The sequence below is a fragment of the Oncorhynchus gorbuscha genome, linkage group LG04 (genome assembly GCF_021184085.1).
Source record: "Oncorhynchus gorbuscha isolate QuinsamMale2020 ecotype Even-year linkage group LG04, OgorEven_v1.0, whole genome shotgun sequence".
Lineage (NCBI taxonomy): Eukaryota > Metazoa > Chordata > Actinopteri > Salmoniformes > Salmonidae > Oncorhynchus > Oncorhynchus gorbuscha.
In genome coordinates, this window is record NC_060176.1 from 75,627,400 (window position 1) to 75,652,577 (window position 25,178).

The 25,178-nt window shown below is 46.1% G+C and overlaps 1 protein-coding gene across 3 annotated transcripts in view; it reads left to right on the forward strand.

Annotated features, from left to right (window-relative positions):
• Nucleotides 1-24,966, forward strand: part of stpg2 (sperm-tail PG-rich repeat containing 2) — a 79,242-nt gene extending 54,276 nt beyond the window's left edge. Inside the window, exons 11-14 of one of the 3 annotated variants that reach the window (XM_046348107.1) lie at nucleotides 7,368-7,536; nucleotides 10,893-11,008; nucleotides 18,656-18,806; nucleotides 24,698-24,966. In XM_046348107.1, coding sequence (XP_046204063.1) covers nucleotides 7,368-7,536; nucleotides 10,893-11,008; nucleotides 18,656-18,793 — 423 coding nt within the window. In that variant the 3' untranslated portion in view covers nucleotides 18,794-18,806; nucleotides 24,698-24,966. Of the gene's footprint in view, nucleotides 1-7,367; nucleotides 7,537-10,892; nucleotides 11,009-18,655; nucleotides 18,807-20,276; nucleotides 20,918-24,697 lie in introns of those variants that run through there. The other 2 variants (XM_046348108.1, XM_046348106.1) reach the window with 2 other exon arrangements.
• The last annotated feature ends 212 nt before the right edge of the window (nucleotides 24,967-25,178 follow it).

Consider the following 25,178-nt stretch of genomic DNA (forward strand, 5'->3'; position numbering starts at 1 on the left):
GGGAGGTGAAGTTCAGGGAGGGAGAAGGAGAGAGGGAATGGGAGAAGGAGAGAGGAACGACTGAGAGAGGGAATGGGAGAAGGAGAGAGGAACGACTGAGAGAGGGAATGGGAGAAGGAGAGAGGGAGGTGAAGTTCAGGGAGGGAGGGGGGGAAGAGAGGGAATGGGAGAAGGAGAGAGGAACGACTGAGAGAGGGAATGGGAGAAGGAGAGAGGAACGACTGAGAGAGGGAATGGGAGAAGGAGAGAGGAACGACTGAGAGAGGGAGGTGAAGTTCAGGGAGGGAGAAGGAGAGAGGAACGAGCCATCAAAAGACTGAACGTATTCATGTGCTAAATCTGTTCACCCTTTGACTAGAATGTCCTTCTCTGCTTCATTTTTACATGTACATTTTTAGTAATTTAGCAGACGCTCTTTTCCAGAGCAACTTAAAGTAGCGAGTGTGTACATTTTCATATTTGTTCGTAGTTTGTATTCGTAATTGTTGCTACGATAAGAGAATTTATGCACTCCCCAGTTTTCACAACTCATCGCGGATATGTAAACATAGAATATAAAATTCTTCATCTGGTTTTGTGAGAAAGTCCTGGTTTGATTTACCTCAGACACATTTATGGGAGAGAGAGAAGAAAGAGGAAGATGGCAACAGAGCTGTCGCCATCAGCGGCTATAGTATCTATAAAACCATACTACAAGCATACGGTGATTCCCTATCATTCCTGTGGTTTTATGATCCATCTAAGAGCCCATTAGAACACCAAATTCCTCCCCTTGAACTAAATAAAGCAGAAAACGATTATTTAACCACTGTGGCTGAGTGTGCAGAAGCTTCAATGAAACGTACACTATAAATATAGCCCAGTATTTATGGGGTGGAAAAAAATGCAAATGGCCGCCTCATCTGAAAATAACTTTGTCATTGTTTAATGGGGAGGGTTTAATGAGATGAGGATAGTCTTCTACTGTGAGCTGAGAAAAAGAGGAATGGCTGGTACACTGTTCATGTCACACGCATGGTCTTTAGTGTGAGGCTGTCAGGCAGAGCTAAAAAAGGTCTGGTTTCATCCCAAATGGAACACTATATAGTGCACTACTTTTGACCAGAGCCTGTATGGTCATACATATTAAGTAGTTCCCTATGTAGGGAATAGGATGCCATTTGGGATTCAGCCCCCCCCCCCCTTCACGTAGAGCTTGTTCTGAGGAAGGAATCATAGTGGGTGGTTAGGACATGTCCCACGAAGGTGGAATCATTGGTTCACTTCAACTCTGACCTGTTTCTTTCTTTCTATTTCAGATGTTTTATTTGATTGAGATTGATTAATTATTGTCATCGATAGGACTAGACGGGGAGACGGTACCTAGGAAAGGTGGACTCAGGGACCCGTCCCCGTCCCCGTCTGGGGACATGTGACGTCAGCCGCATTCCCGCTAAGCCAGACTCTGGCATTACACTCTGTTTACCTTTCTGACCAGTCAAAAAAAAACATTCTTTGAATTCTGACCTCTGAACTCAACCGGAACAATAGGGAATCCGTAACAGCTCCCATTCTAAACACATGCCCAATTAACCAATTGACTTGGCCCAGTTTGAATTCTCTATATTCTTCAGCGTCGAAAAGAATCGCAAACATCTAGTCGGTGACAACACGTCTAGACGCTAATCAGGGGGAAATCACATCAGTATTCCGTGTCATTATGTTTCATGTCCGGCGTGTGTGAGCACTCGTTAAATGAAACTTCTAAATGCATATAGATGGCGATAAACGAGAGAGAGAAATTGGACAGACGTGGCTGGCGCACTGCTCTGTAATTAAGTGTATTGTGACTACTGTCAATAGGTGAGAGGTGGTGAGAACGGTAGTTAAATTCCCATCAGGTGTAATTACAGCCATATTGGGGCTCCGTGACAGACAGGAGAGGACAAATGAAATGTGTAATATTGTTCGTAAAAGATCTCAGCCAGCCTTCACAGGTATAGCCTCACAGGTACAGCCAACCTGTCATTTCAGCCAGCCTTCACAGGTATAGCCTCACAGGTACAGCCAACCTATCATTTCAGCCGGCCTTCACAGGTATAGCCAACCTATCATTTCAGCCGACCTTCACAGGTATAGCCTCACAGGTACAGCCAACCTGTCATTTCAGCCAGCCTTCACAGGTATAGCCTCACAGGTACAGCCAACCTATCATTTCAGCTGGCCTTCACAGGTATAGCCTCACAGGTACAGCCAACCTATAATTCCGATCTCGATCATTCAATTCATTTCAGTGCCATTTTCATTTGCTACTAGCCACAGCTTTCCTCTCACCTTCATATCGTCATCTCTCTGTGAGAGTCATCTCTCTCTGTGTGTCTGTGTTGTGACCATCGTCATCTCTCTGTGTTGTGACCATATCGTCATCTCTCTGTGTTGTGACCATATCGTCATCTCTCTCTGTGTTGTGACCATATCGTCATCTCTCTGTGGTGTGGTCATATCGTCATCTCTCTGTGTTGTGACCATATCGTCATCTCTCTGTGGTGTGGTCATATCGTCATCTCTCTGTGTTGTGACCATATCGTCATCTCTCTGTGTTGTGACCATATCGTCATCTCTCTGTGTTGTGACCATATCGTCATCTCTCTGTGTTGTGACCATATCGTCATCTCTCTGTGTTGTGGTCATATCGTCATCTCTCTGTGTCTCTGTGTTGTGACCATATCGTCATCTCTCTGTGTCTCTGTGTTGTGACCATATCGTCATCTCTCTGTGTTGTGGTCATATCGTCATCTCTCTGTGTTGTGACCATATCGTCATCTCTCTGTGTTGTGACCATATCGTCATCTCTCTGTGTTGTGGTCATATCGTCATCTCTCTGTGTTGTGACCATATCGTCATCTCTCTGTGTTGTGACCATATCGTCATCTCTCTGTGTTGTGGTCATATCGTCATCTCTCTGTGTTGTGACCATATCGTCATCTCTCTGTGTTGTGACCATATCGTCATCTCTCTGTGTTGTGGTCATATCGTCATCTCTCTGTGTTGTGCCGTTGAGCAATTGTTTCAGGGGCGCTGCACTTCGCCTGACCCATTGCTTCCAACACCTCGTGGTGTGTGCGTCACAGGCGGCTGGTGCTACCTTAATTGGGGAGGATGGGCTCATTTTAACCTTTATTTTACTAGGCAAGTCAGTTAAGAACAACTAGGCAAGTCAGTTAAGAACAACTAGGCAAGTCAGTTAAGAACAAATTCTTATTTTCAATGACGGCCTAGAAACAGTGGGTTAACTGCCCGTTCAGGGGCAGAACGACAGAATTGTACCTTGTCAGCTCGTGGATTCGAACTTGCAACCTTTCAACGCTCTAACCACTAGACTACCCTGCCGCCCAATGGAATGGTATCTTACAGATCAGGCAAGCTATCTGTACTGTATGGCTGTCGTCTTGCGAGCTCTGACCCAACTTTGCTCTGCAAGAAAGGCATTTCACTGTGCTTGTGCACGTAACTGTAAAAACTTGAATCTTAAAACTTGAACCCTATTACCTAAACAAAATGGCACTACTTTTGACCAGAGCCCTATAGGTCTACAGTAGTTCCCTATATAGGGAATAGGGTGCCATTTCAGACACAATCGAATGCAAAAAAAGTGATAAGAGCTAGCTATATAGTCCTGCAGTATTCATCTAGGTAGTGTAGCTGAGCTAGCTATATAGTCCTGCAGTATTCATCTAGGTAGTGTAGCTGAGCTAGCTATATAGTCCTGCAGTATTCATCTAGGTAGTGTAGCTGAGCTAGCTATATAGTCCTGCAGTATTCATCTAGGTAGTGTAGCTGAGCTAGCTATATAGCCCTGCAGTATTCATCTAGGTAGTGTAGCTGAGCTAGCTATATAGCCCTGCAGTATTCATCTAGGTAGTGTAGCTGAGCTAGCTATATAGCCCTGCAGTATTCATCTAGGTAGTGTAGCTGAGCTAGCTATATAGCCCTGCAGTATTCATCTAGGTAGTGTAGCTGAGCTAGCTATATAGTCCTGCAGTATTCATCTAGGTAGTGTAGCTGAGCTAGCTATATAGCCCTGCAGTATTCATCTAGGTAGTGTAGCTGAGCTAGCTATATAGCCCTGCAGTATTCATCTAGGTAGTGTAGCTGAGCTAGCTATATAGCCCTGCAGTATTCATCTAGGTATTGTAGCTGAGCTAGCTATATAGCCCTGCAGTATTCATCTAGGTAGTGTAGCTGAGCTAGCTATATAGCCCTGCAGTATTCATCTAGGTAGTGTAGCTGAGCTAGCTATATAGCCCTGCAGTATTCATCTAGGTAGTGTAGCTGAGCTAGCTATATAGCCCTGCAGTATTCATCTAGGTAGTGTAGCTGAGCTAGCTATATAGCCCTGCAGTATTCATCTAGGTAGTGTAGCTGAGCTAGCTATATAGCCCTGCAGTATTCATCTAGGTAGTGTAGCTGAGCTAGCCCTATTCATCTAGGTAGTGTAGCCTGCAGTATTCATCTAGGTAGTGTAGCTGAGCTAGCTATATAGCCCTGCAGTATTCATCTAGGTAGTGTAGCTGAGCTAGCTATATAGCCCTGCAGTATTCATCTAGGTAGTGTAGCTGAGCTAGCTATATAGCCCTGCAGTATTCATCTAGGTAGTGTAGCTGAGCTAGCTATATAGCCCTGCAGTATTCATCTAGGTAGTGTAGCTGAGCTAGCTATATAGCCCTGCAGTATTCATCTAGGTAGTGTAGCTGAGCTAGCTATATAGCCCTGCAGTATTCATCTAGGTAGTGTAGCTGAGCTAGCTATATAGCCCTGCAGTATTCATCTAGGTAGTGTAGCTGAACTAGCTATATAGCCCTGCAGCATTCATCTAGGTAGTGTAGCTGAGCTAGCTATATAGCCCTGCAGCATTCATCTAGGTAGTGTAGCTGAGCTAGCTATATAGCCCTGCAGTATTCATCTAGGTAGTGTAGCTGAGCTAGCTATATAGCCCTGCAGTATTCATCTAGGTAGTGTAGCTGAGCTAGCTATATAGTCCTGCAGTATTCATCTAGGTAGTGTAGCTGAGCTAGCTATATAGCCCTGCAGCATTCATCTAGGTAGTGTAGCTGAGCTAGCTATATAGTCCTGCAGTATTCATCTAGGTAGTGTAGCTGAGCTAGCTATATAGCCCTGCAGGATTCATCTAGGTAGCGTAGCTGAACTAGCTATATAGCCCTGCAGGATTCATCTAGGTAGTGTAGCTGAGCTAGCTATATAGCCCTGCAGCATTCATCTAGGTAGTGTAGCTGAGCTAGCTATATAGCCCTGCAGGATTCATCTAGGTAGTGTAGCTGAGCTAGCTATATAGCCTGGCAGGATTCATCTAGGTAGTGTAGCTGAGCTAGCTATATAGCCCTGCAGCATTCATCTAGGTAGTGTAGCTGAGCTAGCCATAGCACTCTCTCATCGTCACTAAAACTATTTGTAGCAGTGGTAGGAGGAGTCTGAGCAGTAGGGGATCATTCAGATTCAGACAACTTTAATGTCATCAACGAGATAATCTTGCAGCAGTCATAAAACATACAACATCTAGAAATGTACAATAAATAACAAAGGATATTTACAAACAATTAGGCAGGGTCAGTGCGATTTCATAGTGCAAGTGCTAAGAGCAATTAGTCCAACATTTTGTTAAGTTGCAAAATTGCATTCGTAATAAAAGATAACTTGTTTTTTTTCAACCTTAGGTTAGTCTGTATCTGCGTCCAGCGGGGAGGAGCTGGAATTCAGGGTGGAGTGAACGGGACGAGGAAGGAGATATCGTTTGAAACCAAGTAGCGCTAGGTTGTAAAAGTACACATCTCCTTCCTGGTTTAGACAGATAATCCATATGACTCGTAATGACATTATTCATAGTCATTTATAATTGTAGTTTTCTCAGGTCATATTTGAGATATGTGTCTTGCTTGTCTGGTCTCTGGTCATTACAGCCAATGACTGATTTAGTCAGTGTTGTGATGTTGACAGGCTGGTGTGGTCAGTTGTTATTATTATTATTATTAATTGTTATTATGTCAGGCTGAAGGGTCATTTATTGTATGTAATGAGGCCCCCCCTGTAGAGAGGCTACTGAGGGCCAGCCAACAGCCCCATGGAGGGAACAGGATCGCTCATTAGATCCCACTGTACTGTGAATGGACGATGTCATTAGACGAGAAACATGTTGTTGATAGGAGTGGCTGTCAGATGTTCCCGTCACTATTTGTTGTGGTGAGCCAATCAGCTAGGATGTCAGAGAAGGCTATGGTGTCTTTTGACTTCTCAGACCAGTGTTATTGCAGCCAAGGTCATACAGAGGGATTTGATCATTAAAATTAAAATGCTTATTGTCTGGATCAGTCAAAATGTTGAGCAAATGTATTCTGGTGAGAAAACCCAAATCATATTTCTATATCAGCATAGTTCACTCCCTGTTCTCTCATCTGTTCCTCCTCTCTGTTCATCCCTGTTCCTCCTCTCTGTTCCTCCTCTCTTCCTCTCTGTTCCTCCTCTCTGTTCCTCCTCTCTGTTCCTCCTCTCCATTCCTCCCTGTTCCTCCTCTCTGTTCCTCCTCTCTGTTCCTCCTCTCTGTTCCTCCTCTCCATTCCTCCCTGTTCCTCCTCTCTGTTCCTCCTCTCTGTTCATCCCTGTTCCTCCTCTCTGTTCCTCCTCCCCATTCCTCTCTGCTCCTCCTCTCTGTTCCTCCTCTCTGTTCCTCCTCTCTGTTCCTCCCTGTTCCTCCTCTCTGTTCCTCCTCTCTGTTCCTCCTCTCTGTTCCTCCTCTCCATTCCTCCCTGTTCCTCCTCTCTGTTCCTCCTCTCTGTTCCTCCTCTCTGTTCCTCCTCTCCATTCCTCCCTGTTGCTCCTCTCTGTTCCTCCTCTCCATTCCTCTCTGTTCCTCCTCTCCATTCCTCTCTGTTCCTCCTCTCCATTCCTCTCTGTTCCTCCTCTCCGTTCCTCTCTGTTCCTCCTCTCCATTCCTCCTCCCTGTTCGTCTGGATTGGCACACCTTCATATCATCATCTCTCTGTGTTGTGACCATATCGTCATCTCTCTGTGTTGTGACCATATCGTCATCTCTCTGTGTTGTGACCATATCGTCATCTCTCTGTGTTGTGACCATATCGTCATCTCTCTGTGTTGTGACCATATCGTCATCTCTCTGTGTTGTGACCATATTGTCATCTCTCTGTGTTGTGACCTTGAGCAAGGCACGTAACCTCCTTCAATTTCTCCAGGGGTGCTGCTCTGCGCCAGACCCATTGCTTCCAACCCCTCTTGGGTTCTGGGGTTGTGAGCATAAAAACAAATGTTTGCTTTCTACCAGTTAATGGACAATAAAGTCTTCTTCTTCTTCTCTCCAGGACACTCCTCCTCCCAGCTCCTACAACGTGCGGGAGTCTTTTGAGAAGACGTATGGCCGCGCCTCCTTCTCAGAACCAAGGAGCGAGGGGGGCAGGAGACGCCAGAGCTCATTCCTGAGCGCAGCACCCAGACACTCCTCCTTCTTGAGCTACGATCCGGACTTCCCAGGTACTCTAGACCAGTGGTTCCCAAACTGTGGGTCCCCGAGTAACTCCGGCTATCAACTTACTCCTGAAATTTGTAATATTAGAATGCACAAGGTGTAATTTTGAAATTGGTTGGTGCATCAGGATGTTCCCCAATGCTGGAACGGGGGCCTGAGTGAACAGGGTTGGGAACCACTGCTGTAGGCTACACTGTGGTGTAGGGTGAAGTTGCCCCCTAGACACTGATCTTGGGTCAGTTTTGCTTTATCCCCACTAATGGTTAAAAGTTAAGATTGTGGCAGGGAAATCTGATCCTAGATCTGTATCTTGTTTGTTTGCTTGTTGAGGAGACTGTAGACTGGGCTTGTTGAGGAGACAATAGACTGGGCTTTTTGAGGAGACTGTAGACTGGGCTTGTTGAGGAGACAATTGTAGACTGGGCTTGTTGAGGAGACTGTAGACTGGGCTTGTTGAGGAGACAATAGACTGGGCTTGTTGAGGAGACAATAGACTGGGCTTGTTGAGGAGACTGTAGACTGGGCTTGTTGAGGAGACTGTAGACTGGGCTTGTTGAGGAGACAATAGACTGGGCTTGTTGAGGAGACTGTAGACTGGGCTTGTTGAGGAGGCAATAGACTGGGCTTATTGAGGAGACAATAGACTGGGCTTGTTGAGGAGACTGTAGACTGGGCTTGTTGAGGAGACAATAGACTGGGCTTGTTGAGGAGACAATAGACTGGGCTTGTTGAGGAGACTGTAGACTGGGCTTGTTGAGGAGACAATAGACTGGGCTTGTTGAGGAGACTGTAGACTGGGCTTGTTGAGGAGACAATAGACTGGGCTTGTTGAGGAGACTGTAGACTGGGCTTGTTGAGGAGACAATAGACTGGGCTTGTTGAGGAGACTGTAGACTGGGCTTGTTGAGGAGACTGTAGACTGGGCTTGTTGAGGAGACTGTAGACTGGGCTTGTTGAGGAGTCAATAGACTGGGTTTGTTGAGGAGACAATAGACTGGGTTTGTTGAGGAGACTGTAGACTGGGTTTGTTGAGGAGACAATAGACTGGGTTTGTTGAGGAGACAATAGACTGGGTTTGTTGAGGAGACTGTAGACTGGGCTTGTTGAGGAGACTGTAGACTGGGCTTGTTGAGGAGACTGTAGACTGGGCTTGTTGAGGAGTCAATAGACTGGGTTTGTTGAGGAGACAATAGACTGGGTTTGTTGAGGAGACTGTAGACTGGGCTTGTTGAGGAGACTGTAGACTGGGCTTGTTGAGGAGACTGTAGACTGGGCTTGTTGAGGAGTCAATAGACTGGGTTTGTTGAGGAGACCAATGTCCTTCCATTCAAATACAGTGTCCATTTCTCTTTGTGGTTAGCCTAATTGTTACTTCAATTATACTTTCATTGCAAATGTTCTTTCCAAAAAAAGATTCATGACTTATATGGATAATTTATGCAACCTATTTTACCCAAGACTCAACCCCTTAACAAGAGATTGATTTGCATATAAATAGATCTGGCTGTGTGCAAAGTGTGTTCTCAAACACATAGCGAGTTCATTTCAGCCATTATTTAATTTGCATTTCAGAATATGGGGTATTATTTCACCCGTCATCCATGCCTTTTTCCAATCACATTTTGATGTCAACTTGATTGGAATATGTTCAACAATATTAGGTGTATACTTCTGCAGTCACCCAATGGCTGCGGTAGAAATGGGCTCTATGACACGGAATCTGCTCCAGGTGAAATGGGAATGTTTAGAATGCAAAATAACTCTAGAAACCAATCAAATTTTTCTGTGGCGGTAAGCACCTTTGAGTTAGCTGGGGGTCAGACAAGTGATTGGGAAACCTAGCGCGGGAACCCCCAGGCTTACCGGTTAAATTTTCTTCCTCAACCTTGTTTTCATCATTTAGTCCAAATGTCATCTAGCATACTTAAACAGTTGTATTACCTCGTCATGTTTTCATTCACTCTGTATTGCTAGGATCATTTGTTGTTTACATCAGTGACCGAGTGAGTGAGTTGTTGAGAGTTAGCTCAGTCCCTACTCTACAATTTCCTTCTCAAGTGGTATCTTATTGGAATATGAATGGTTTATGGTGATGAGACTCAGAGCCTGACTCTCCTCTCCCCCTCCTCTCCCCTCTTCTCCTCTCCCCTCTCCTATCCCCTCCTCTCCTCTCCCCCTCTCCTTCCCTCACCTATCCCCTCCTCTCCTCTCCCCCTCTCCTTCCCTCTCCTATCCCCTCCTCTCCTCTCCCCCTCTCCTTCCCTCACCTATCCTCTCCCTCTCCCCCTCTCCCCCTCCTCTCCCCCTCCTCCCTCCCCCCTCCCCCTCCCTCCCCCTCCCTCCCTCCCTCCCTCCCTCCCTCCCTCCCTCCCTCCCTCCCTCCCTCCCTCCCTCCCTCCCATCTCCTCTCCCCCTCCTCTCTTCTACTCTCCCCCTCTCATCTCCTCTCCCCCTCTCATCTCATCTCCTCTCCCCCTTCCCTTCCCTTCTCTCCCCTCCCCTCCTCTCCTATCCCCTTCCCTCCTCCTCTATTTTATTCTTCGTTGCTAATGTCCTCTTCTCTCCTCTCCTCTATTCTCCCTCTTTAATTCTCCCCTCTTCTCCTCTATTCTCCTCTCCTCTATTCTCCCTCTTTAATTCTCCCCTCTTCTCCTCTATTCTCCTCTCCTCTATTCTCCTCTATTCTATTCTCCTCCTCTTCTCTTCTCTCCTCTCCCTCTCCTCTCTCCCTCTCCTCTCCCTCTCCCTGTCCTCCTCTCCTTTCCCTCTCTTCTCCCTCTCCTCTCCTCATGTCCCCTTCTCCTTCTCTCCTCTCCTCTCCTCTCCTCTCCTCTCCTCTCCTCTCCTCTCTCCTCTCCTCTCCTCTCCTCTCCTCTCCTCTCCTCTCCTCTCCTCTCCTCTCCCCCTCTCCTCTCCCTCTCCCTGGCCTCCTCTCCTTTCCCTCTCTTCTCCCTCTCCTCTCCCCCTCTCCCTCTCCTCTCTCCCTCTCCTCTCCCTCTCCATGTCCTCCTCTCCTTTCCCTCTCTTCTCCCTCTCCTCTCCTCATGTCCCCATCTCCTCCTCTCCCTCTCTTCTCCTCTATTCTCCTCTCCTCTATTCTCCCTCTTTAATTCTCCCCTCTTCTCCTCTATTCTCCTCTCCTCTCCTCTATTCTATTCTATTCTATTCTATTCTCCTCTCCTCTCTCCTCTCCTCTCCTCTCCTCTCTCCTCTCCTCTCCTCTCCTCTCCTCTCCTCTCCTCTCCTCTCCTCTCCTCTCCTCTCCTCTCCTCTCCTCTCCTCTCCTCTCCTCTCCTCTCCTCTCCTCTCCTCTCCTCATGTCCCCTTCTTCTCCTCTCCTTTCCTCTCCTCTGTTCATCAGGTCCAGGTCAGTATAGTCCTGACATCAAGTCCAGTCCCCAGATGGCTCTGATCGTGTCCAGGGAGGATCGCTTCAAAGGCCCCAAGAACACCAACCCCGGCCCAGGCACCTATGAGGTAACTCACTATCAGACTAGCTTTTACCATGTAACATCAGTCTACCTGAGATGCTTAAACGTACATGAATTGCTACAACATTATAAGAATCTCGGTTTCAAAATCGATTCAAACACGTTATTTGTGACTTTTTGAGCTTGCCTGTCTTAATAAACCAATAGAAAAGTCCCAAGATAGCTGCATATTTTGTATTTGTTTTTTATTATGCATCTCCATGAGTTCCTGCCAAGGCAGCAGCTACTCTTCCTGGGGTTTATTATGGATCTCCATGAGTTCCTGCCAAGGCAGCAGCTACTCTTCCTGGGGTTTATTATGGATCTCCATGAGTTCCTGCCAAGGCAGCAGCTACTCTTCCTGGGGTTTATTATGGATCTCCATGAGTTCCTGCCAAGGCAGCAGCTACTCTTCCTGGGGTTTATTATGGATCTCCATGAGTTCCTGCCAAGGCAGCAGCTACTCTTCCTGGGGTTTATTATGGATCTCCATGAGTTCCTGCCAAGGCAGCAGCTACTCTTCCTGGGGTTTATTATGGATCTCCATTAGTTCCTGCCAAGGCAACAGCTACTCTTCCTGGGGTTTATTATGGATCTCCATGAGTTCCTGCCAAGGCAGTAGCTACTCTTCCTGGGGTTTATTATGGATCTTCATGAGTTCCTGCCAAGGCAGCAGCTACTCTTCCTGGGGTTTATTATGGATCTCCATTAGTTCCTGCCAAGGCAGCAGCTACTCTTCCTGGGGTTTATTATGGATCCCCATTAGTTCCTGCCAAGGCAGCAGCTACTTTTCCTGGGGTTTGGTATGGATCCCCATGAGTTCCTGCCAAGGCAACAGCTACTCTTCCTGGAGTTTGTTATGGATCCCCATTAGTTCCTGCCAAGGCAGCAGCTACTCTTCCTGGGGTTTGTTATAGATCCCCATCAGTTCCTGCCAAGGCAGGGCCTGTGTTGTGTGTAGTGCTGTGTGTAGTGTTGTTAAGAAGGTAGAAACTAGGGCCTGTAGGACCTGCCTTGTTGATAGTGCTGTTAAGAAGGTAGAAACTAGGGCCTGTAGTACCTACCTTGTTGATAGTGTTGTTAAGAAGGTAGAAACTAGGGCCTGTAGGACCTGCCTTGTTGATAGTGTTGTTAAGAAGGTAGAAACTAGGGCCTGTAGTACCTACCTTGTTGATAGTGTTGTTAAGAAGGTAGAAACTAGGGCCTGTAGGACCTGCCTTGTTGATAGTGTTGTTGATAGTGTTGTTAAGAAGGTAGAGCAGTGCTTTATTATACTGTTATATCAATATGTTTCGACCACAACTTGCTCAATTTCCACATTATTCATTACAAGATGTATTTGAGGTTTAGGGTTTAGTGAATGATTTGTCCCAAATACAATGCTTTTAGTTTTTGAAATATTTCGGACTAACTTACTTCTTGCCACCCATTCTGAAACTACCTGCAGATCTGTGTTAAGTGTCGCAGTCATTTCAGTCGCTACGGTAGCTGACGTGTATAGTGTTGAGTCATCTGCATGTCAGTGGCTCTCCAGGCAGACTTAACCAAACACTGAGAGTATTCGACAAGATCAAATCAAAGGGTGTCTTTCAAACACTCATCGTGACATTAACACAGAACAGTATTGAGCCATCTCTGTCGACTTGGACAACTGGAATATAACTGTTGTAGTAGCAAAGACAAATTAATGGTGTATTTTGTTTACAAAATGTAGAAAGTAATGCAAAATGTATTTCACAGGTATTTGACAAATGAGTTCTGTGATTCCGATGTGCCTGTGATTTAACGAGCATGGCAGTACACTCTACTGTAGTACCTATCTTTCTGTTATTTTGAGAAATAAAGCTTTGGGAATGACCTTGTAGTCATAAAACTTGTGAAGTGTTTGATATGATCTGCTACCTCTCTTCAGTCTTATTAGGCTATGGTGCATTAAACATTACGATGCGGAGAAACCTTTCAAATGTGTCCCTCGCTGGTCAATAGTTGGTCTGTTCTGGTCTGGTGTGTCCCTCGCTGGTCACTAGCTGGTCTGTTCTGGTCTGGTGTGTCCCTCGCTGGTCACTAGCTGGTCTGTTCTGGTCTGGTGTGTCCCTCGCTGGTCACTAGTTGGTCTGTTCTGGTCTGGTGTGTCCCTCGCTGGTCACTAGTTGGTCTGTTCTGGTCTGGTGTGTCCCTCGCTGGTCACTAGCTGGTCTGTTCTGGTCTGGTGTGTCCCTCGCTGGTCACTAGTTGGTCTGTTCTGGTCTGGTGTGTCCCTCGCTGGTCACTAGTTGGTCTGTTCTGGTCTGGTGTGTCCCTCGGTGGTCACTAGTTGGTCTGTTCTGGTCTGGTTTGTCCCTCGCTGGTCACTAGCTGGTCTGTTCTGGTCTGGTGTGTCCCTCGCTGGTCACTAGCTGGTCTGTTCTGTTCTGGTGTGTCCCTCGCTGGTCACTAACTGGTCTGTTCTGGTCTGGTGTGTCCCTCGCTGGTCACTAGCTGGTCTGTTCTGGTCTGGTGTGTCCCTCGCTGGTCACTAGCTGGTCTGTTCTGTTCTGGTGTGTCCCTCGCTGGTCACTAGCTGGTCTGTTCTGGTCTGGTGTGTCCCTCGCTGGTCACTAGCTGGTCTGTTCTGGTCTGGTGTGTCCTCGCTGGTCACTAGCTGGTCTGTTCTGGTCTGGTGTCCCTCGTCCCTGTTCTGCTGGTCACTGTTCAATAGCTGGTCTGTTCTGGTCTGGTTTGTCCCTCGCTGGTCACTAACTGGTCTGTTCTGGTCTGGTGTGTCCCTCGCTGGTCACTAGCTGGTCTGCGTCCGAAACTATACTGTATGTAGTTCACTACTTTTGACCAGAGACCCTTTGACCAGAGACCCTTTGACCAGAGACCTTTTGACCAGAGACCTTTTGACCAGAGACCTTTTGACCAGAGACCAGAGACCTTTTGACCAGACACCTTTTGACCAGAGACCTTTTGACCAGAGACCTTTTGACCAGAGACCTTTTGACCAGAGACCAGAGACCTTTTGACCAGAGACCAGAGACCTGGTCTAAAGTAGTACACTATTTAGGGAATAGGGAGCCATTTAGGACACAATCTTGAAGTTCATATCACTGTGATTGGCTAGTAACTGTAGTTCATATCACTGTGATTGGCTAGTAACTGTAGTTCATATCACTGTGATTGGCTAGTAACTGTAGTTCATATCACTGTGATTGGCTAGTAACTGTAGTTCATATCACTGTGATTGGCTAGTAACTGTAGTTCATATCACTGTGATTGGCTAGTAACTGTAGTTCATATCACTGTGATTGGCTAGTAACTGTAGTTCATATCACTGTGATTGGCTAGTAACTGTAGTTCATATCACTGTGATTGGCTAGTAACTGTAGTTCATATCACTGTGATTGGCTAGTAACTGTAAAGCAATACACTGTTGGAACGGCACGGTGGAACTACATGGTTTGAAAGTTTCTAGGGACATATGTTATTGTGACAGACAGAGCAAGCAAATGGGTCTGTGTTTGAGCGACTGTGTTTGTGTTTGTGTGTGTGTTCGTGTTTGTGAGACTGTGTGTGTGTGTGTGTGTGTGTGTGTGTGTGTGTGTGTGTGTGTGTGTGTGTGTGTGTGTGTGTGTGTGTGTGTGTGTGTGTGTGTGTGTGTGTGTGTGTGTGTGTGTGTGTGTGTGTGTACACGTGCGTGTGCTTGTATAAGTGTGTATGCGTGTGTCACCCCTGTGCGCCCCCACTGTGGTGGTGATTCCCTGGGCATCCCATCACCTGTTCAACCCGGGGCACCTCAACCCCGGGGCACCCTAGTGCTGAACCCTCCCAAACACATCAAACAGATCAATAAGCACCAAGCCGCTCCTTCTCCCGACGTTGCTCCTGGCATACAGATCGGGCTTCCGCCACGAGCTGCTCTGTGAATACAGATCGCGGCATGTGAATTTGTGGATCTCAGAACTAGGACGGGGGGAGGTCAAGCTTTGAAGTGCATGTTGAATTCCCACCGATTTCCTCTTTTTGTGCTGTTGGCTATTTTAGTGAACTCCACACTCCTATACTGCACTCTGACTCTACTCTACTGGTCTTAAGGTCAGCAGGTGGTAGTCTACTCTAGTGGTCTTAAGGTCAGCAGGTGGTAGTCTACTCTAGTGGTCTTAAGGTCAGCAGGTGGTAGTCTACTCTAGTGGTCTTAAGGTCAGCAGGTGGTAGTCTACTCTAGTGGTCTTAAGGTCAGCAGGTGGTAGTAGTCTACTCTAGTGGTCTTAAGGTCAGCAGGTGGTAGTAGTCTACTCTAGTGGTCTTAAGGTCAGCAGGTGGTAGTCTACTCTACTGGTCTTAAGGTCAGCAGGTGGTAGTCTACTCTAGTGGTCTTAAGGTCAGCAGGTGGTAGTCTACTCTAATGGTCTTAAGGTCAGCAGGTGGTAGTAGTCTACTCTAGTGGTCTTAAGGTCAGCAGGTGGTAGTAGTCTACTCTAGTGGTCTTAAGGTCAGCAGGTGGTAGTCTACTCTAGTGGTCTTAAGGTCAGCAGGTGGTAGTAGTCTACTCTAGTGGTCTTAAGGTCAGCAGGTGGTAGTCTACTCTAGTGGTCTTAAGGTCAGCAGGTGGTAGTCTACTCTAGTGGTCTTAAGGTCAGCAGGTGGTAGTCTACTCTAGTGGTCTTAAGGTCAGCAGGTGGTAGTAGTCTACTCTAGTGGTCTTAAGGTCAGCAGGTGGTAGTCTACTCTAGTGGTCTTAAGGTCATCAGGTGGTAGTCTACTCTAGTGGTCTTAAGGTCAGCAGGTGGTAGTCTACTCTAGTGGTCTTAAGGTCAGCAGGTGGTAGTAGTCTACTCTAGTGGTCTTAAGGTCAGCAGGTGGTAGTCTACTCTAATGGTCTTAAGGTCAGCAGGTGGTAGTCTACTCTAATGGTCTTAAGGTCAGCAGGTGGTAGTAGCTTGGTTCTAATCGATGTGTTTGATGTGTTTGGGAGGGTTTAGCACTAGGGTGCCCCGGGTTGAACAGGTGATGAATACCCAGGGAATCACCACTACAGTGGGGGCGTACATGGTGGGGCTACACACGCGTATGAGTACTCACATGCACACGCACACACTCACACACACACGCACACACTCACACACGCACACACACACACACACACACACGCACTCACACACGCACGCACGCACACGCACGCACGCACGCACGCACGCACGCACACACACACACGCAGTCTCTCAAACACAGTCTCTCAAACACAGTCTCGCAAACACAGTCTCGCAAACACAGTCTCGCAAACAGAGTCTCTCAAACAGTCTCTCAAACACAGTCTCTCAAACACAGTCTCTCAAACACAGTCTCTCAAACACAGTCTCTCAAACACAGTCTCACAAACACAGTCTCACAAACACAGTCTCACAAACACAGTCTCTCAAGCACAGTCTCACAAACACAGTCTCTCAAACACAGTCTCACAAACAGTCTCACAAACAGAGTCTCACAGAGCAGGTGGTGGAGCTCGGTGTTGCACTCCGCCGACTGTCAACACTTAGAAAAAAGGGTTCTTCGGCTGTCCCTATAGGATAACCCTTTTTGGTTCCAGGTAAAACCCTTTTGGGTTCCAGTTAGAACACTTTTTGGTTCCAGGTAGAACCCTTTTGGGTTCCATGTAGAACCATCTGTGGGAAGGGTTCTACATGAAGCCCAAAAGGGTTCTACCTGGAACCAAAAAGGTTTCTTCAAAGGGTTCTTCTTCTATGGGGACACCTTAGGTTCTAGATAGCACCTTTTTTTCTAAGCGAGGTTACTGAAGACTGCTGAGGTTGTTATTCAGCCTGGTGTAGTCTACCCGGTGACAGGAACAGATGGTTTTTACAACCTCACTGATTCTGACGGACTACAAATTAAGTTTGATTAGATTAAACAAGGACAAGAAAGATTAGAGGAATGAGCTACATACTGTAAGAAAATGTTGTTTTGTTTCAAGAGCTGCGTGAACCACGTTATTATAGTAGTTATACAGATAAGTTCAGAATTCTCTACCAGCGATATCTCCTTCTTGGCAAATTATGAAATGGAGTCAGGAGAGATATTTCAAGGTTTGAATTGTTGACACACCTAACATTTTTATGTAGTCATATTCTGTAACACACAGGCCAGCATTTTTGTCTGAGATTGTCACTCAAACAAAAGGTTAAATTGACCTTAAATGACCTGAGAGTTTTCCCTCCACAAATCAGTGCATAAATCCATATATAATTCCCTTTTCCTCCCCCAAAAGTGTAGTGTCATCACTTTGCCCATCCTTCCCCTTGTTGTGGTGTCCGCTGTGCTCTTTTCACTGTGTTTCTCTGTAGCTGTGGTCTAAGGCACTGCATCTCAGTGCTAGAGGCGGTACTACAGACCCTGGTTAGATTCCAGGCTGTATCACAACCGGCCGTGATTGGGAGTCCCATATGGCGGTGCACAATTGGCCCAGCGTCATCTGGATTTGACCGGTGTAGGCCGTCATTGTAACTTGCATAGTTAAAAAAGGTTAAATAAATACAATAAAAGCTAGTAGCTACACATCTCTTCATTGTGTTTCTCTGTAGCTAGTAGCTACATCTCTTCACTGTGTTTCTCTGTAGCTAGTAGCTACATCTCTTCACTGTGTTTCTCTGTAGCTAGTAGGTACATCTCTTCACTGCGTCTCTCTGTAGCTAGTAGGTACATCTCTTCACTGCGTTTCTCTGTAGCTAGTAGCTACATCTCTTCACTGCGTTTCTCTGTAGCTAGTAGCTACATCTCTTCACTGCGTTTCTCTGTAGCTAGTAGCTACATCTCTTCACTGCGTTTCTCTGTAGCTAGTAGCTACATCTCTTCACTGCGTTTCTCTGTAGCTAGTAGCTACATCTCTTCACTGCGTTTCTCTGTAGCTAGTAGCTACATCTCTTCACTGCGTTTCTCTGTAGCTAGTAGCTACATCTCTTCACTGCGTTTCTCTGCTAGTAGCTTCTCTTCACTGTTTCTCTGTAGCTAGTAGCTACATCTCTTCACTGCGTTTCTCTGTAGCTAGTAGCTACATCTCTTCACTGCGTTTCTCTGTAGCTAGTAGCTACATCTCTTCACTGTGTTTCTCTGTAGCTACATCTCTTCACTGTGTTTCTCTGTAGCTAGTAGCTACATCTCTTCACTGCGTTTCTCTGTAGCTAGTAGCTACATCTCTTCACTGCATTTCTCTGTAGCTAGTAGCTACATCTCTTCACTGTGTTTCTCTGTAGTTAGTAGCTACATCTCTTCACTGCGTTTCTCTGTAGCTAGTAGCTACATCTCTTCACTGTGTTTCTCTGTAGCTACATCTCTTCACTGTGTTTCTCTGTAGCTAGTAGCTACATCTCTTCACTGCGTTTCTCTGTAGCTAGTAGCTACATCTCTTCATTGTGTTTCTCTGTAGCTAGTAGCTACATCTCTTCCCTGTGTTTCTCTGTAGCTACTGTAGTAGCTACATCCGCCATGTTATTGATCACTCACCTCTGTAAGAGGGAAACTGGGTCACCCTGAACCGCTGTTGCAATGGAAACATGGAATTCAGTTCTCATATGGATTACAACAAGGAGTACTGACCTTTTACTCGTGTTGTTGCCCTTTAGGGAGTTCCTTCCCAGGTTGTTTGAATCTTTCCCTTTGTTTTGTTGTGTTTCTCTCTCAGCTCAGCCCAGCGATCATGGACACGGTTCTGAAGGGCACGTTCAACGTAACCCTCAACAACCCGCTGAGCAACCACTACCCTGCCCCTGACCTATTGAGCGCCGTGCCGCCGCCGCCGCTCACCCTCAGCAGTGTATAGAGCAGGGTCAAAGGTGAGAGGGAGGTCCTTCTGCAAACTGTACTGACACAAACTATATCTGATAGCAGTATTTTACACATGCCCCATTTCAGCTTTGCCTACAGTAGGTGAGAATGTGAGGTACTTGGGTAGGTCGTCAGGGTGTTCCATTGCCTGGGGGAGATTGTGAGGTACTGGGGTAGGTTGTCAGGGTAGGTCATCAGGTAGTTCCATTGCCTGGGGGAGATTGTGAGGTACTGGGGTAGGTTGTCAGGGTAGGTCATCAGGTAGTTCCATTGCCTGGGGGAGATTGTGAGGTAGGTTGTCAGGGTAGGTCATCAGGTAGTTCCATTGCCTGCGGGAGATTGTGAGGTACTGGGGTAGGTTGTCAGGGTAGGTCATCAGGTAGTTCCATTGCCTGGGGGAGATTGTGAGGTACTGGGGTAGGTTGTCAGGGTAGGTCATCAGGTAGTTCCATTGCCTGGGGGAGATTGTGAGGTACTGGGGTAGGTTGTCAGGGTAGGTCGTTAGGTAGTTCCATTGCCTGGGGGAGATTGTGAGGTACTGGGGTAGGTTGTCAGGGTAGGTCATCAGGTTGTTCCATTGCCTGGGGGAGATTGTGAGGTAGGTTGTCAGGGTAGGTCGTTAGGTAGTTCCATTGCCTGGGGGAGATTGAGAGGTACTGGGGTAGGTTGTCAGGGTAGGTTGGGGATTCTGGAATTCCTGTGTACCGTCCTGTGTTCGTCACGTGAAGGCAAAAGAGATATCATTACATTCTGAACTGTGTCGATGAGTGTGAGGTACTGGGGTAGGTCATATCATTACATTCTGAACTGTGTCGATGAGTGTGAGGTACTGGGGTAGGTCATATCATTACATTCTGAACTGTATCGATGAGTGTGAGGTACTGGGGTAGGTCATATCATTACATTCTGAACTGTGTCGATGAGTGTGAGGTACTGGGGTAGGTCATATCATTACATTCTGAACTGTATCGATGAGTGTGAGGTACTGGGGTAGGTCATATCATTACATTCTGAACTGTGTCGATGAGTGTGAGGTACTGGGGTAGGTCATATCATTACATTCTGAACTGTGTCGATGAGTGTGAGGTACTGGGGTAGGTCATATCATTACATTCTGAACTGTGTCGATGAGTGTGAGGTACTGGGGTAGGTCATATCATTACATTCTGAACTGTGTCGATGAGTGTGAGGTACTGGGGTAGGTCATATCATTACATTCTGAACTGTGTCGATGAGTGTGAGGTACTGGGGTAGGTCATATCATTACATTCTGAACTGTATCGATGAGTGTGAGGTACTGGGGTAGGTCGTATCATTACATTCTGAACTGTGTCGATGAGTGTGAGGGGTTGATTGAAGGATTTTGGAGCTGGTAGTTTGTTTCCAGTAATTATCTGATGAGAACCTAACACAGTGTCTGGCCTGTGAGACCAGGTTGTCTGTTTACCAGCAGTAACATGATTGCTTTTTGTTTTCAGGGAGCGTTTTGGAGGAAACCACAGACTGCCCTGATGTTTCAGCATTGGGAAATACAATTCAAATAAATAGATGTTAAACAATAAATGTTTATTTTACATTAATTTGTAAACACATTGATAATTCTTCAACAACCTTTAGAACAGGGGTAAAACTAGATTTAGCTGCAGGCCAATTTCTTTCTGAGCGGGTGGCCAGAACATGATTTTTTATCATTTATACACTGCAAATTGATTGCAAGTAAGCCCGAATAAGATATTGTATTTGACAATAACATGGTAATTTCTTACCTTTGATTACACAGAGACACGCTCACATCTCCCACTGGGCCCACCATGTCATTTGGTTGAGACGGTGATCAATGAGATTACAACCTATATCCACCCACTCAAAAAAGACAGCCAAAAGTTAGTTGAATTACCAATGTGTTATCACTGTGCTTTCAACCATCTAAATGCACAACCAAATTCCAATGGAATAACAATGTCCAACATATCATTGATCAATTTGTAGCCCAACTAGAATTAAAGCCAGACTCAGTCAGTATCACCAATGGAACTGTCCAAGCAGAATATACATATATTTGGTTGTGTTGACAACCAGACACAGTTCAATACCCAGTTTGTCTACAAATGAATAACCAATCTGTTGGATTCACATCTCCATCTCAACCAAAAGTCACAGTTAAAGAATAGGACTAAATATAATCTAATTTAATCAAACTATAAATTCACTTTTAAGTAATGTTTTATTTGAATTAGTTGTATTCTTAACTTGGATTTTTGGTTGAGATTGAGATGTGAATCCGACGTATGAATGATTAACACGAAGCTTACATTTGAAATCAACCCGAGCCTGAAACCCTATGGCTTACTGTATATGTATAGTCTATATGTCGTTGAATCCTGGGATGAATTGAAACAATAGCTGTTGATGCCTTTGTAAATATTATACAGGCCTAAATAGTATTATTGGTGATATGAATAATAGGGTAGCTGTAGATAGATCCATTCTCCAGTAGTCAGTCTTGTTGAAGATCTGACGTTGTTTTAAAGCTACAAATTCAACATATTTTATAAAAGGTTTGTCTATGTTGAAATTTGGTTATTAATATGATGACATAATACTGTGGGTAAAATTTCACCCTTTTTCAAATCCAATGTATTTTCCACCACAGGAGGTTGGTGGCACCGTAATTAGGGAGGACAGGCTCGTTGTAATGACTGGAGCGGAATCAGTGGAACGGAATCGACTACATCGAATAAATGGTTTCCTTTTGCTCCATTTCCAGCCCTATTCCCTATCATCCCATATGGCGCCCTATTCCCTATAGTGGACTCATTTGGAACAGGGTCTCTAGGGCTATGGTCAAAAGTGGTGCACTATGTAAGGAATAGTGTACTATTTGGGAAGCAGGCCTTGTCTTATTCTAGGCACAGTGGCCAACACTGGATTCGTTTACGTTCAGCCACCATACTTCTAAGTAGTCTGAATATGAAATAGTAAGTGATCCCTCAGTTCATATCCCAAAGCTCATCTTACCTTGGATATTGGGATAGTAAAATATAGATGGGTGTCTGAGCTCCCTGCTCATTATTGATGCTGAAACGATTGATATCCACATCCAGGATATTTATTTAACTAGGCAAGTCTGTTAAGAACAAATTCTTATTTTCAATGACGGCCTAGGAACAGTGGGTTAACTGCCTGTTCAGGGGCAGAACAGATTTTGTACCTTGTCAGCTCGGGGATTTGAACTTGCAACCTTTTAGTTCCTAGTCCAACGCTCTAACCACTAGGCTACCCTGCTGCCCCTATCATGTCCAAATTGTACTGTATGTCTATTTTGTTGGCAGATAAAAACATGTTTTTTTTTTTTTTTCCTGTCCTTAGTTTTCATCCTATCAGTGTTGTACTGTATGAGAATGCCAAGGGGGACGTTGCCCTTTCAAATAGTCACGACTACCCTTCAGGAGATCCTGATCCACAGACAGAATGCTCCCTCTCACAGAGAAGAGATTTATCCTCCGTTCCTCTCTTCTCCAGATGACAGTAGATAAATCACATGCTTGTTTGCACTGATGCTTTGATTAGTCAACGCAGGGCCATACACTCACAGTATGAAGGAGAAAGGAAGTGTGGGGTGATGTGCTGCGGTGTGGGATGGTGGTGTGGTGTGGGATGGTGTAGTGTGGTGGTGTGGTGTGGGATGGTGTAGTGTGGTGGTGTAGTGTGGGATGGTTTCGTGTGGTGGTGTGGGATGGTGTAGTGTGGTGGTGTGGTTTGGGATGGTGTAGTGTGGTGGTGTGGTGTGGGATGGTGTAGTGTGGTGGTGTAGTGTGGGATGGTTTCGTGTGGTGGTGTGGGATGGTGTAGTGTGGTGGTGTGGTGTGGGATGGTGTAGTGTGGTGGTGTGGGATGGTGTAGTGTGGTGGTGGGATGTTGTAGTGTGGTGGTGTGGGATGTGTGGTGGTGTGATGGTGGTGTGGTGGTGGGATGGTGTGGTGGTGGTGTGGGATGGTGTAGTGTGGTGTGGGATGTTGTAGTGTGGTGGTGTGATGTGGTGCGGTGTGGGATGGTGTGGTGTGGTGCAGGGTGGTGTGGTGTGGCGTGGGGTGGTGCAGCGTGGTGTGGGGTGGTGTGGGGTGGGCGCAGTTGCCTGAGAAGCAGCTTGTGCCTCCTAATAAACATTGTATCCCAAATGGCATCCTATGCCTTTCTTAGAGCACTACTTTTGACCAGGGTCCATGGAGAGAATATGGTGTCATTTGGAACACAACCAATGCAAAGTGGCATTGTCAGTTACAGGGTTCCCTAGCTGCCTTCAACACACTCTGGCTCCATGCGCTTCCAGAGGACAGGTTCACAATAGCTCCACTGCCCATCCTCATCCCCCAGGACAGGTTCACAATAGATCCACTACTCATCCTCGCCCCCCAGGACAGGTTCACAATAGATCCACTATCCAACCTCATCCCCCAGAACAGGTTCACAATAGATCCACTACCCATCCTCATCCCCCAGGACAGGTTCACAATAGATCCACTACCCATCCTCATCCCCAAGGACAGGTTCATAATAGATCCACTACCCATCCTCATCCCCCCAGGAAAGGTTCACAGTAGATCCACTACCCATCCTCATCCCCCCAGGACAGGTTCACAATAGATCCACTACCCATCCTCATCCCCCCAGGACAGGTTCACAATAGATCCACTACCCATCCTCATCCCCCAGGACAGGTTCACAATAGATCCACTGCCCATCCTCATCCCCCAGGACAGGTTCACAATAGATCCACTACCCATCCTCATCCCCCAGAACAGGTTCACAATAGATCCACTGCCCATCCTCATCCCGCCATTGTTCCACACACAGAGCCTTTTAGTGTGATGAGATTTTTTACCCCCATCATTATTCAGCAGTCTGAGAGGAAGAGAGAGGCTGTGTTATTTATGTCTCTCTCCACGCTCGTCGTCTTTACCTTTCCATCACAGCGACCTGTTTTACATTGGCAAACTAATTAAATCAGATCAATCACCGGCACATCGCTGAGTGTTTGATCAGGAAAAAGGTGGATGGAATAAATGGTGATTATGGTGCATTACAAGGCCCGTCATTCCTGTTGTTTAGAGGCTGAAATATGCACATGGAGCAGAGGAATAAAAATGATCGATGCACAAATGGGGCTTTTGTTGCTCCAGTGTCCGTCCGCCACCAAATGCATTCAGTTCATCACCCGGAGGGTGAGGAGACTTTAAAGATGCCTGTTTTTCTTGTGTAATAACCATTGTTGTTGTCTTGTCTATGTGCCATCGCATCCAAATGAGTTATGGCACTGATTGTAGTGGTAGTGTTGTAGCGTGTACCCGATGTCACTTTGCCAAAGTCAATGTGCGGTTCATTTGATGAACGCAGGAGACAATTGATATGACACTACAGTATATACTATTCATACTATTTATAATATATTTTATATTGAAATATTAATACAATTTTAAATATTATTATAAATATAATTTGAATATTTAAGTTTAGTATTAATTAATGCAGCAAACTTGCTTTAAAACGGCAACATTTTCTCTACGCCCCATGGTAAAATGTGTAGAATTGCAGCAAACTTGCTTTAAAACGGCAACATTTTCTCTATGCCCCATGGTAAAATGTGTAGAATTGCAGCAAACTTGCTTTAAAACGGCAACATTTTCTCTACGCCCCATGGTAAAATGTGTAGAATTGCAGCAAACTTGCTTTAAAACGGCAACATTTTCTCTACGCCCCATGGTAAAATGTGTAGAATTGCAGCAAACTTGCTTTAAAACGGCAACATTTTCTCTACGCCCCATGGTAAAATGTGTAGAATTGCAGCAAACTTGCTTTAAAACGGCAACATTTTCTCTACGCCCCATGGTAAAATGTGTAGGAGGCTTGTCACCCCCTCGTGATGAGTTCCACTTCAGGAGGCTTGTCACCCCCTCGTGATGAGTTCCACTTCAGGAGGCTTGTCACCCCCTCGTGATGAGTTCCACTTCAGGAGGCTTGTCACCCCCTCGTGATGAGTTCCACTTCAGGAGGCTTGTCACCCCCTCGTGATGAGTTCCACTTCAGGAGGCTTGTCACCCCCTCGTGATGAGTTCCACTTCAGGAGGCTTGTCACCCCCTCGTGATGAGTTCCACTTCAGGAGGCTTGTCACCCCCCCGTGATGAGTTCCATTTCAGGAGGCTTGTCACCCCCCGTGATGAGTTCCATTTCAGGAGGCTTGTCACCCCCCGTGATGAGTTCCATTTCAGGAGGCTTGTCACCCCCCATTTCAGTGATGAGTTCCATTTCAGGAGGCTTGTCACCCCCTCGTGATGAGTTCCACTTCAGGAGGCTTGTCACCCCCCCGTGATGAGTTCCATTT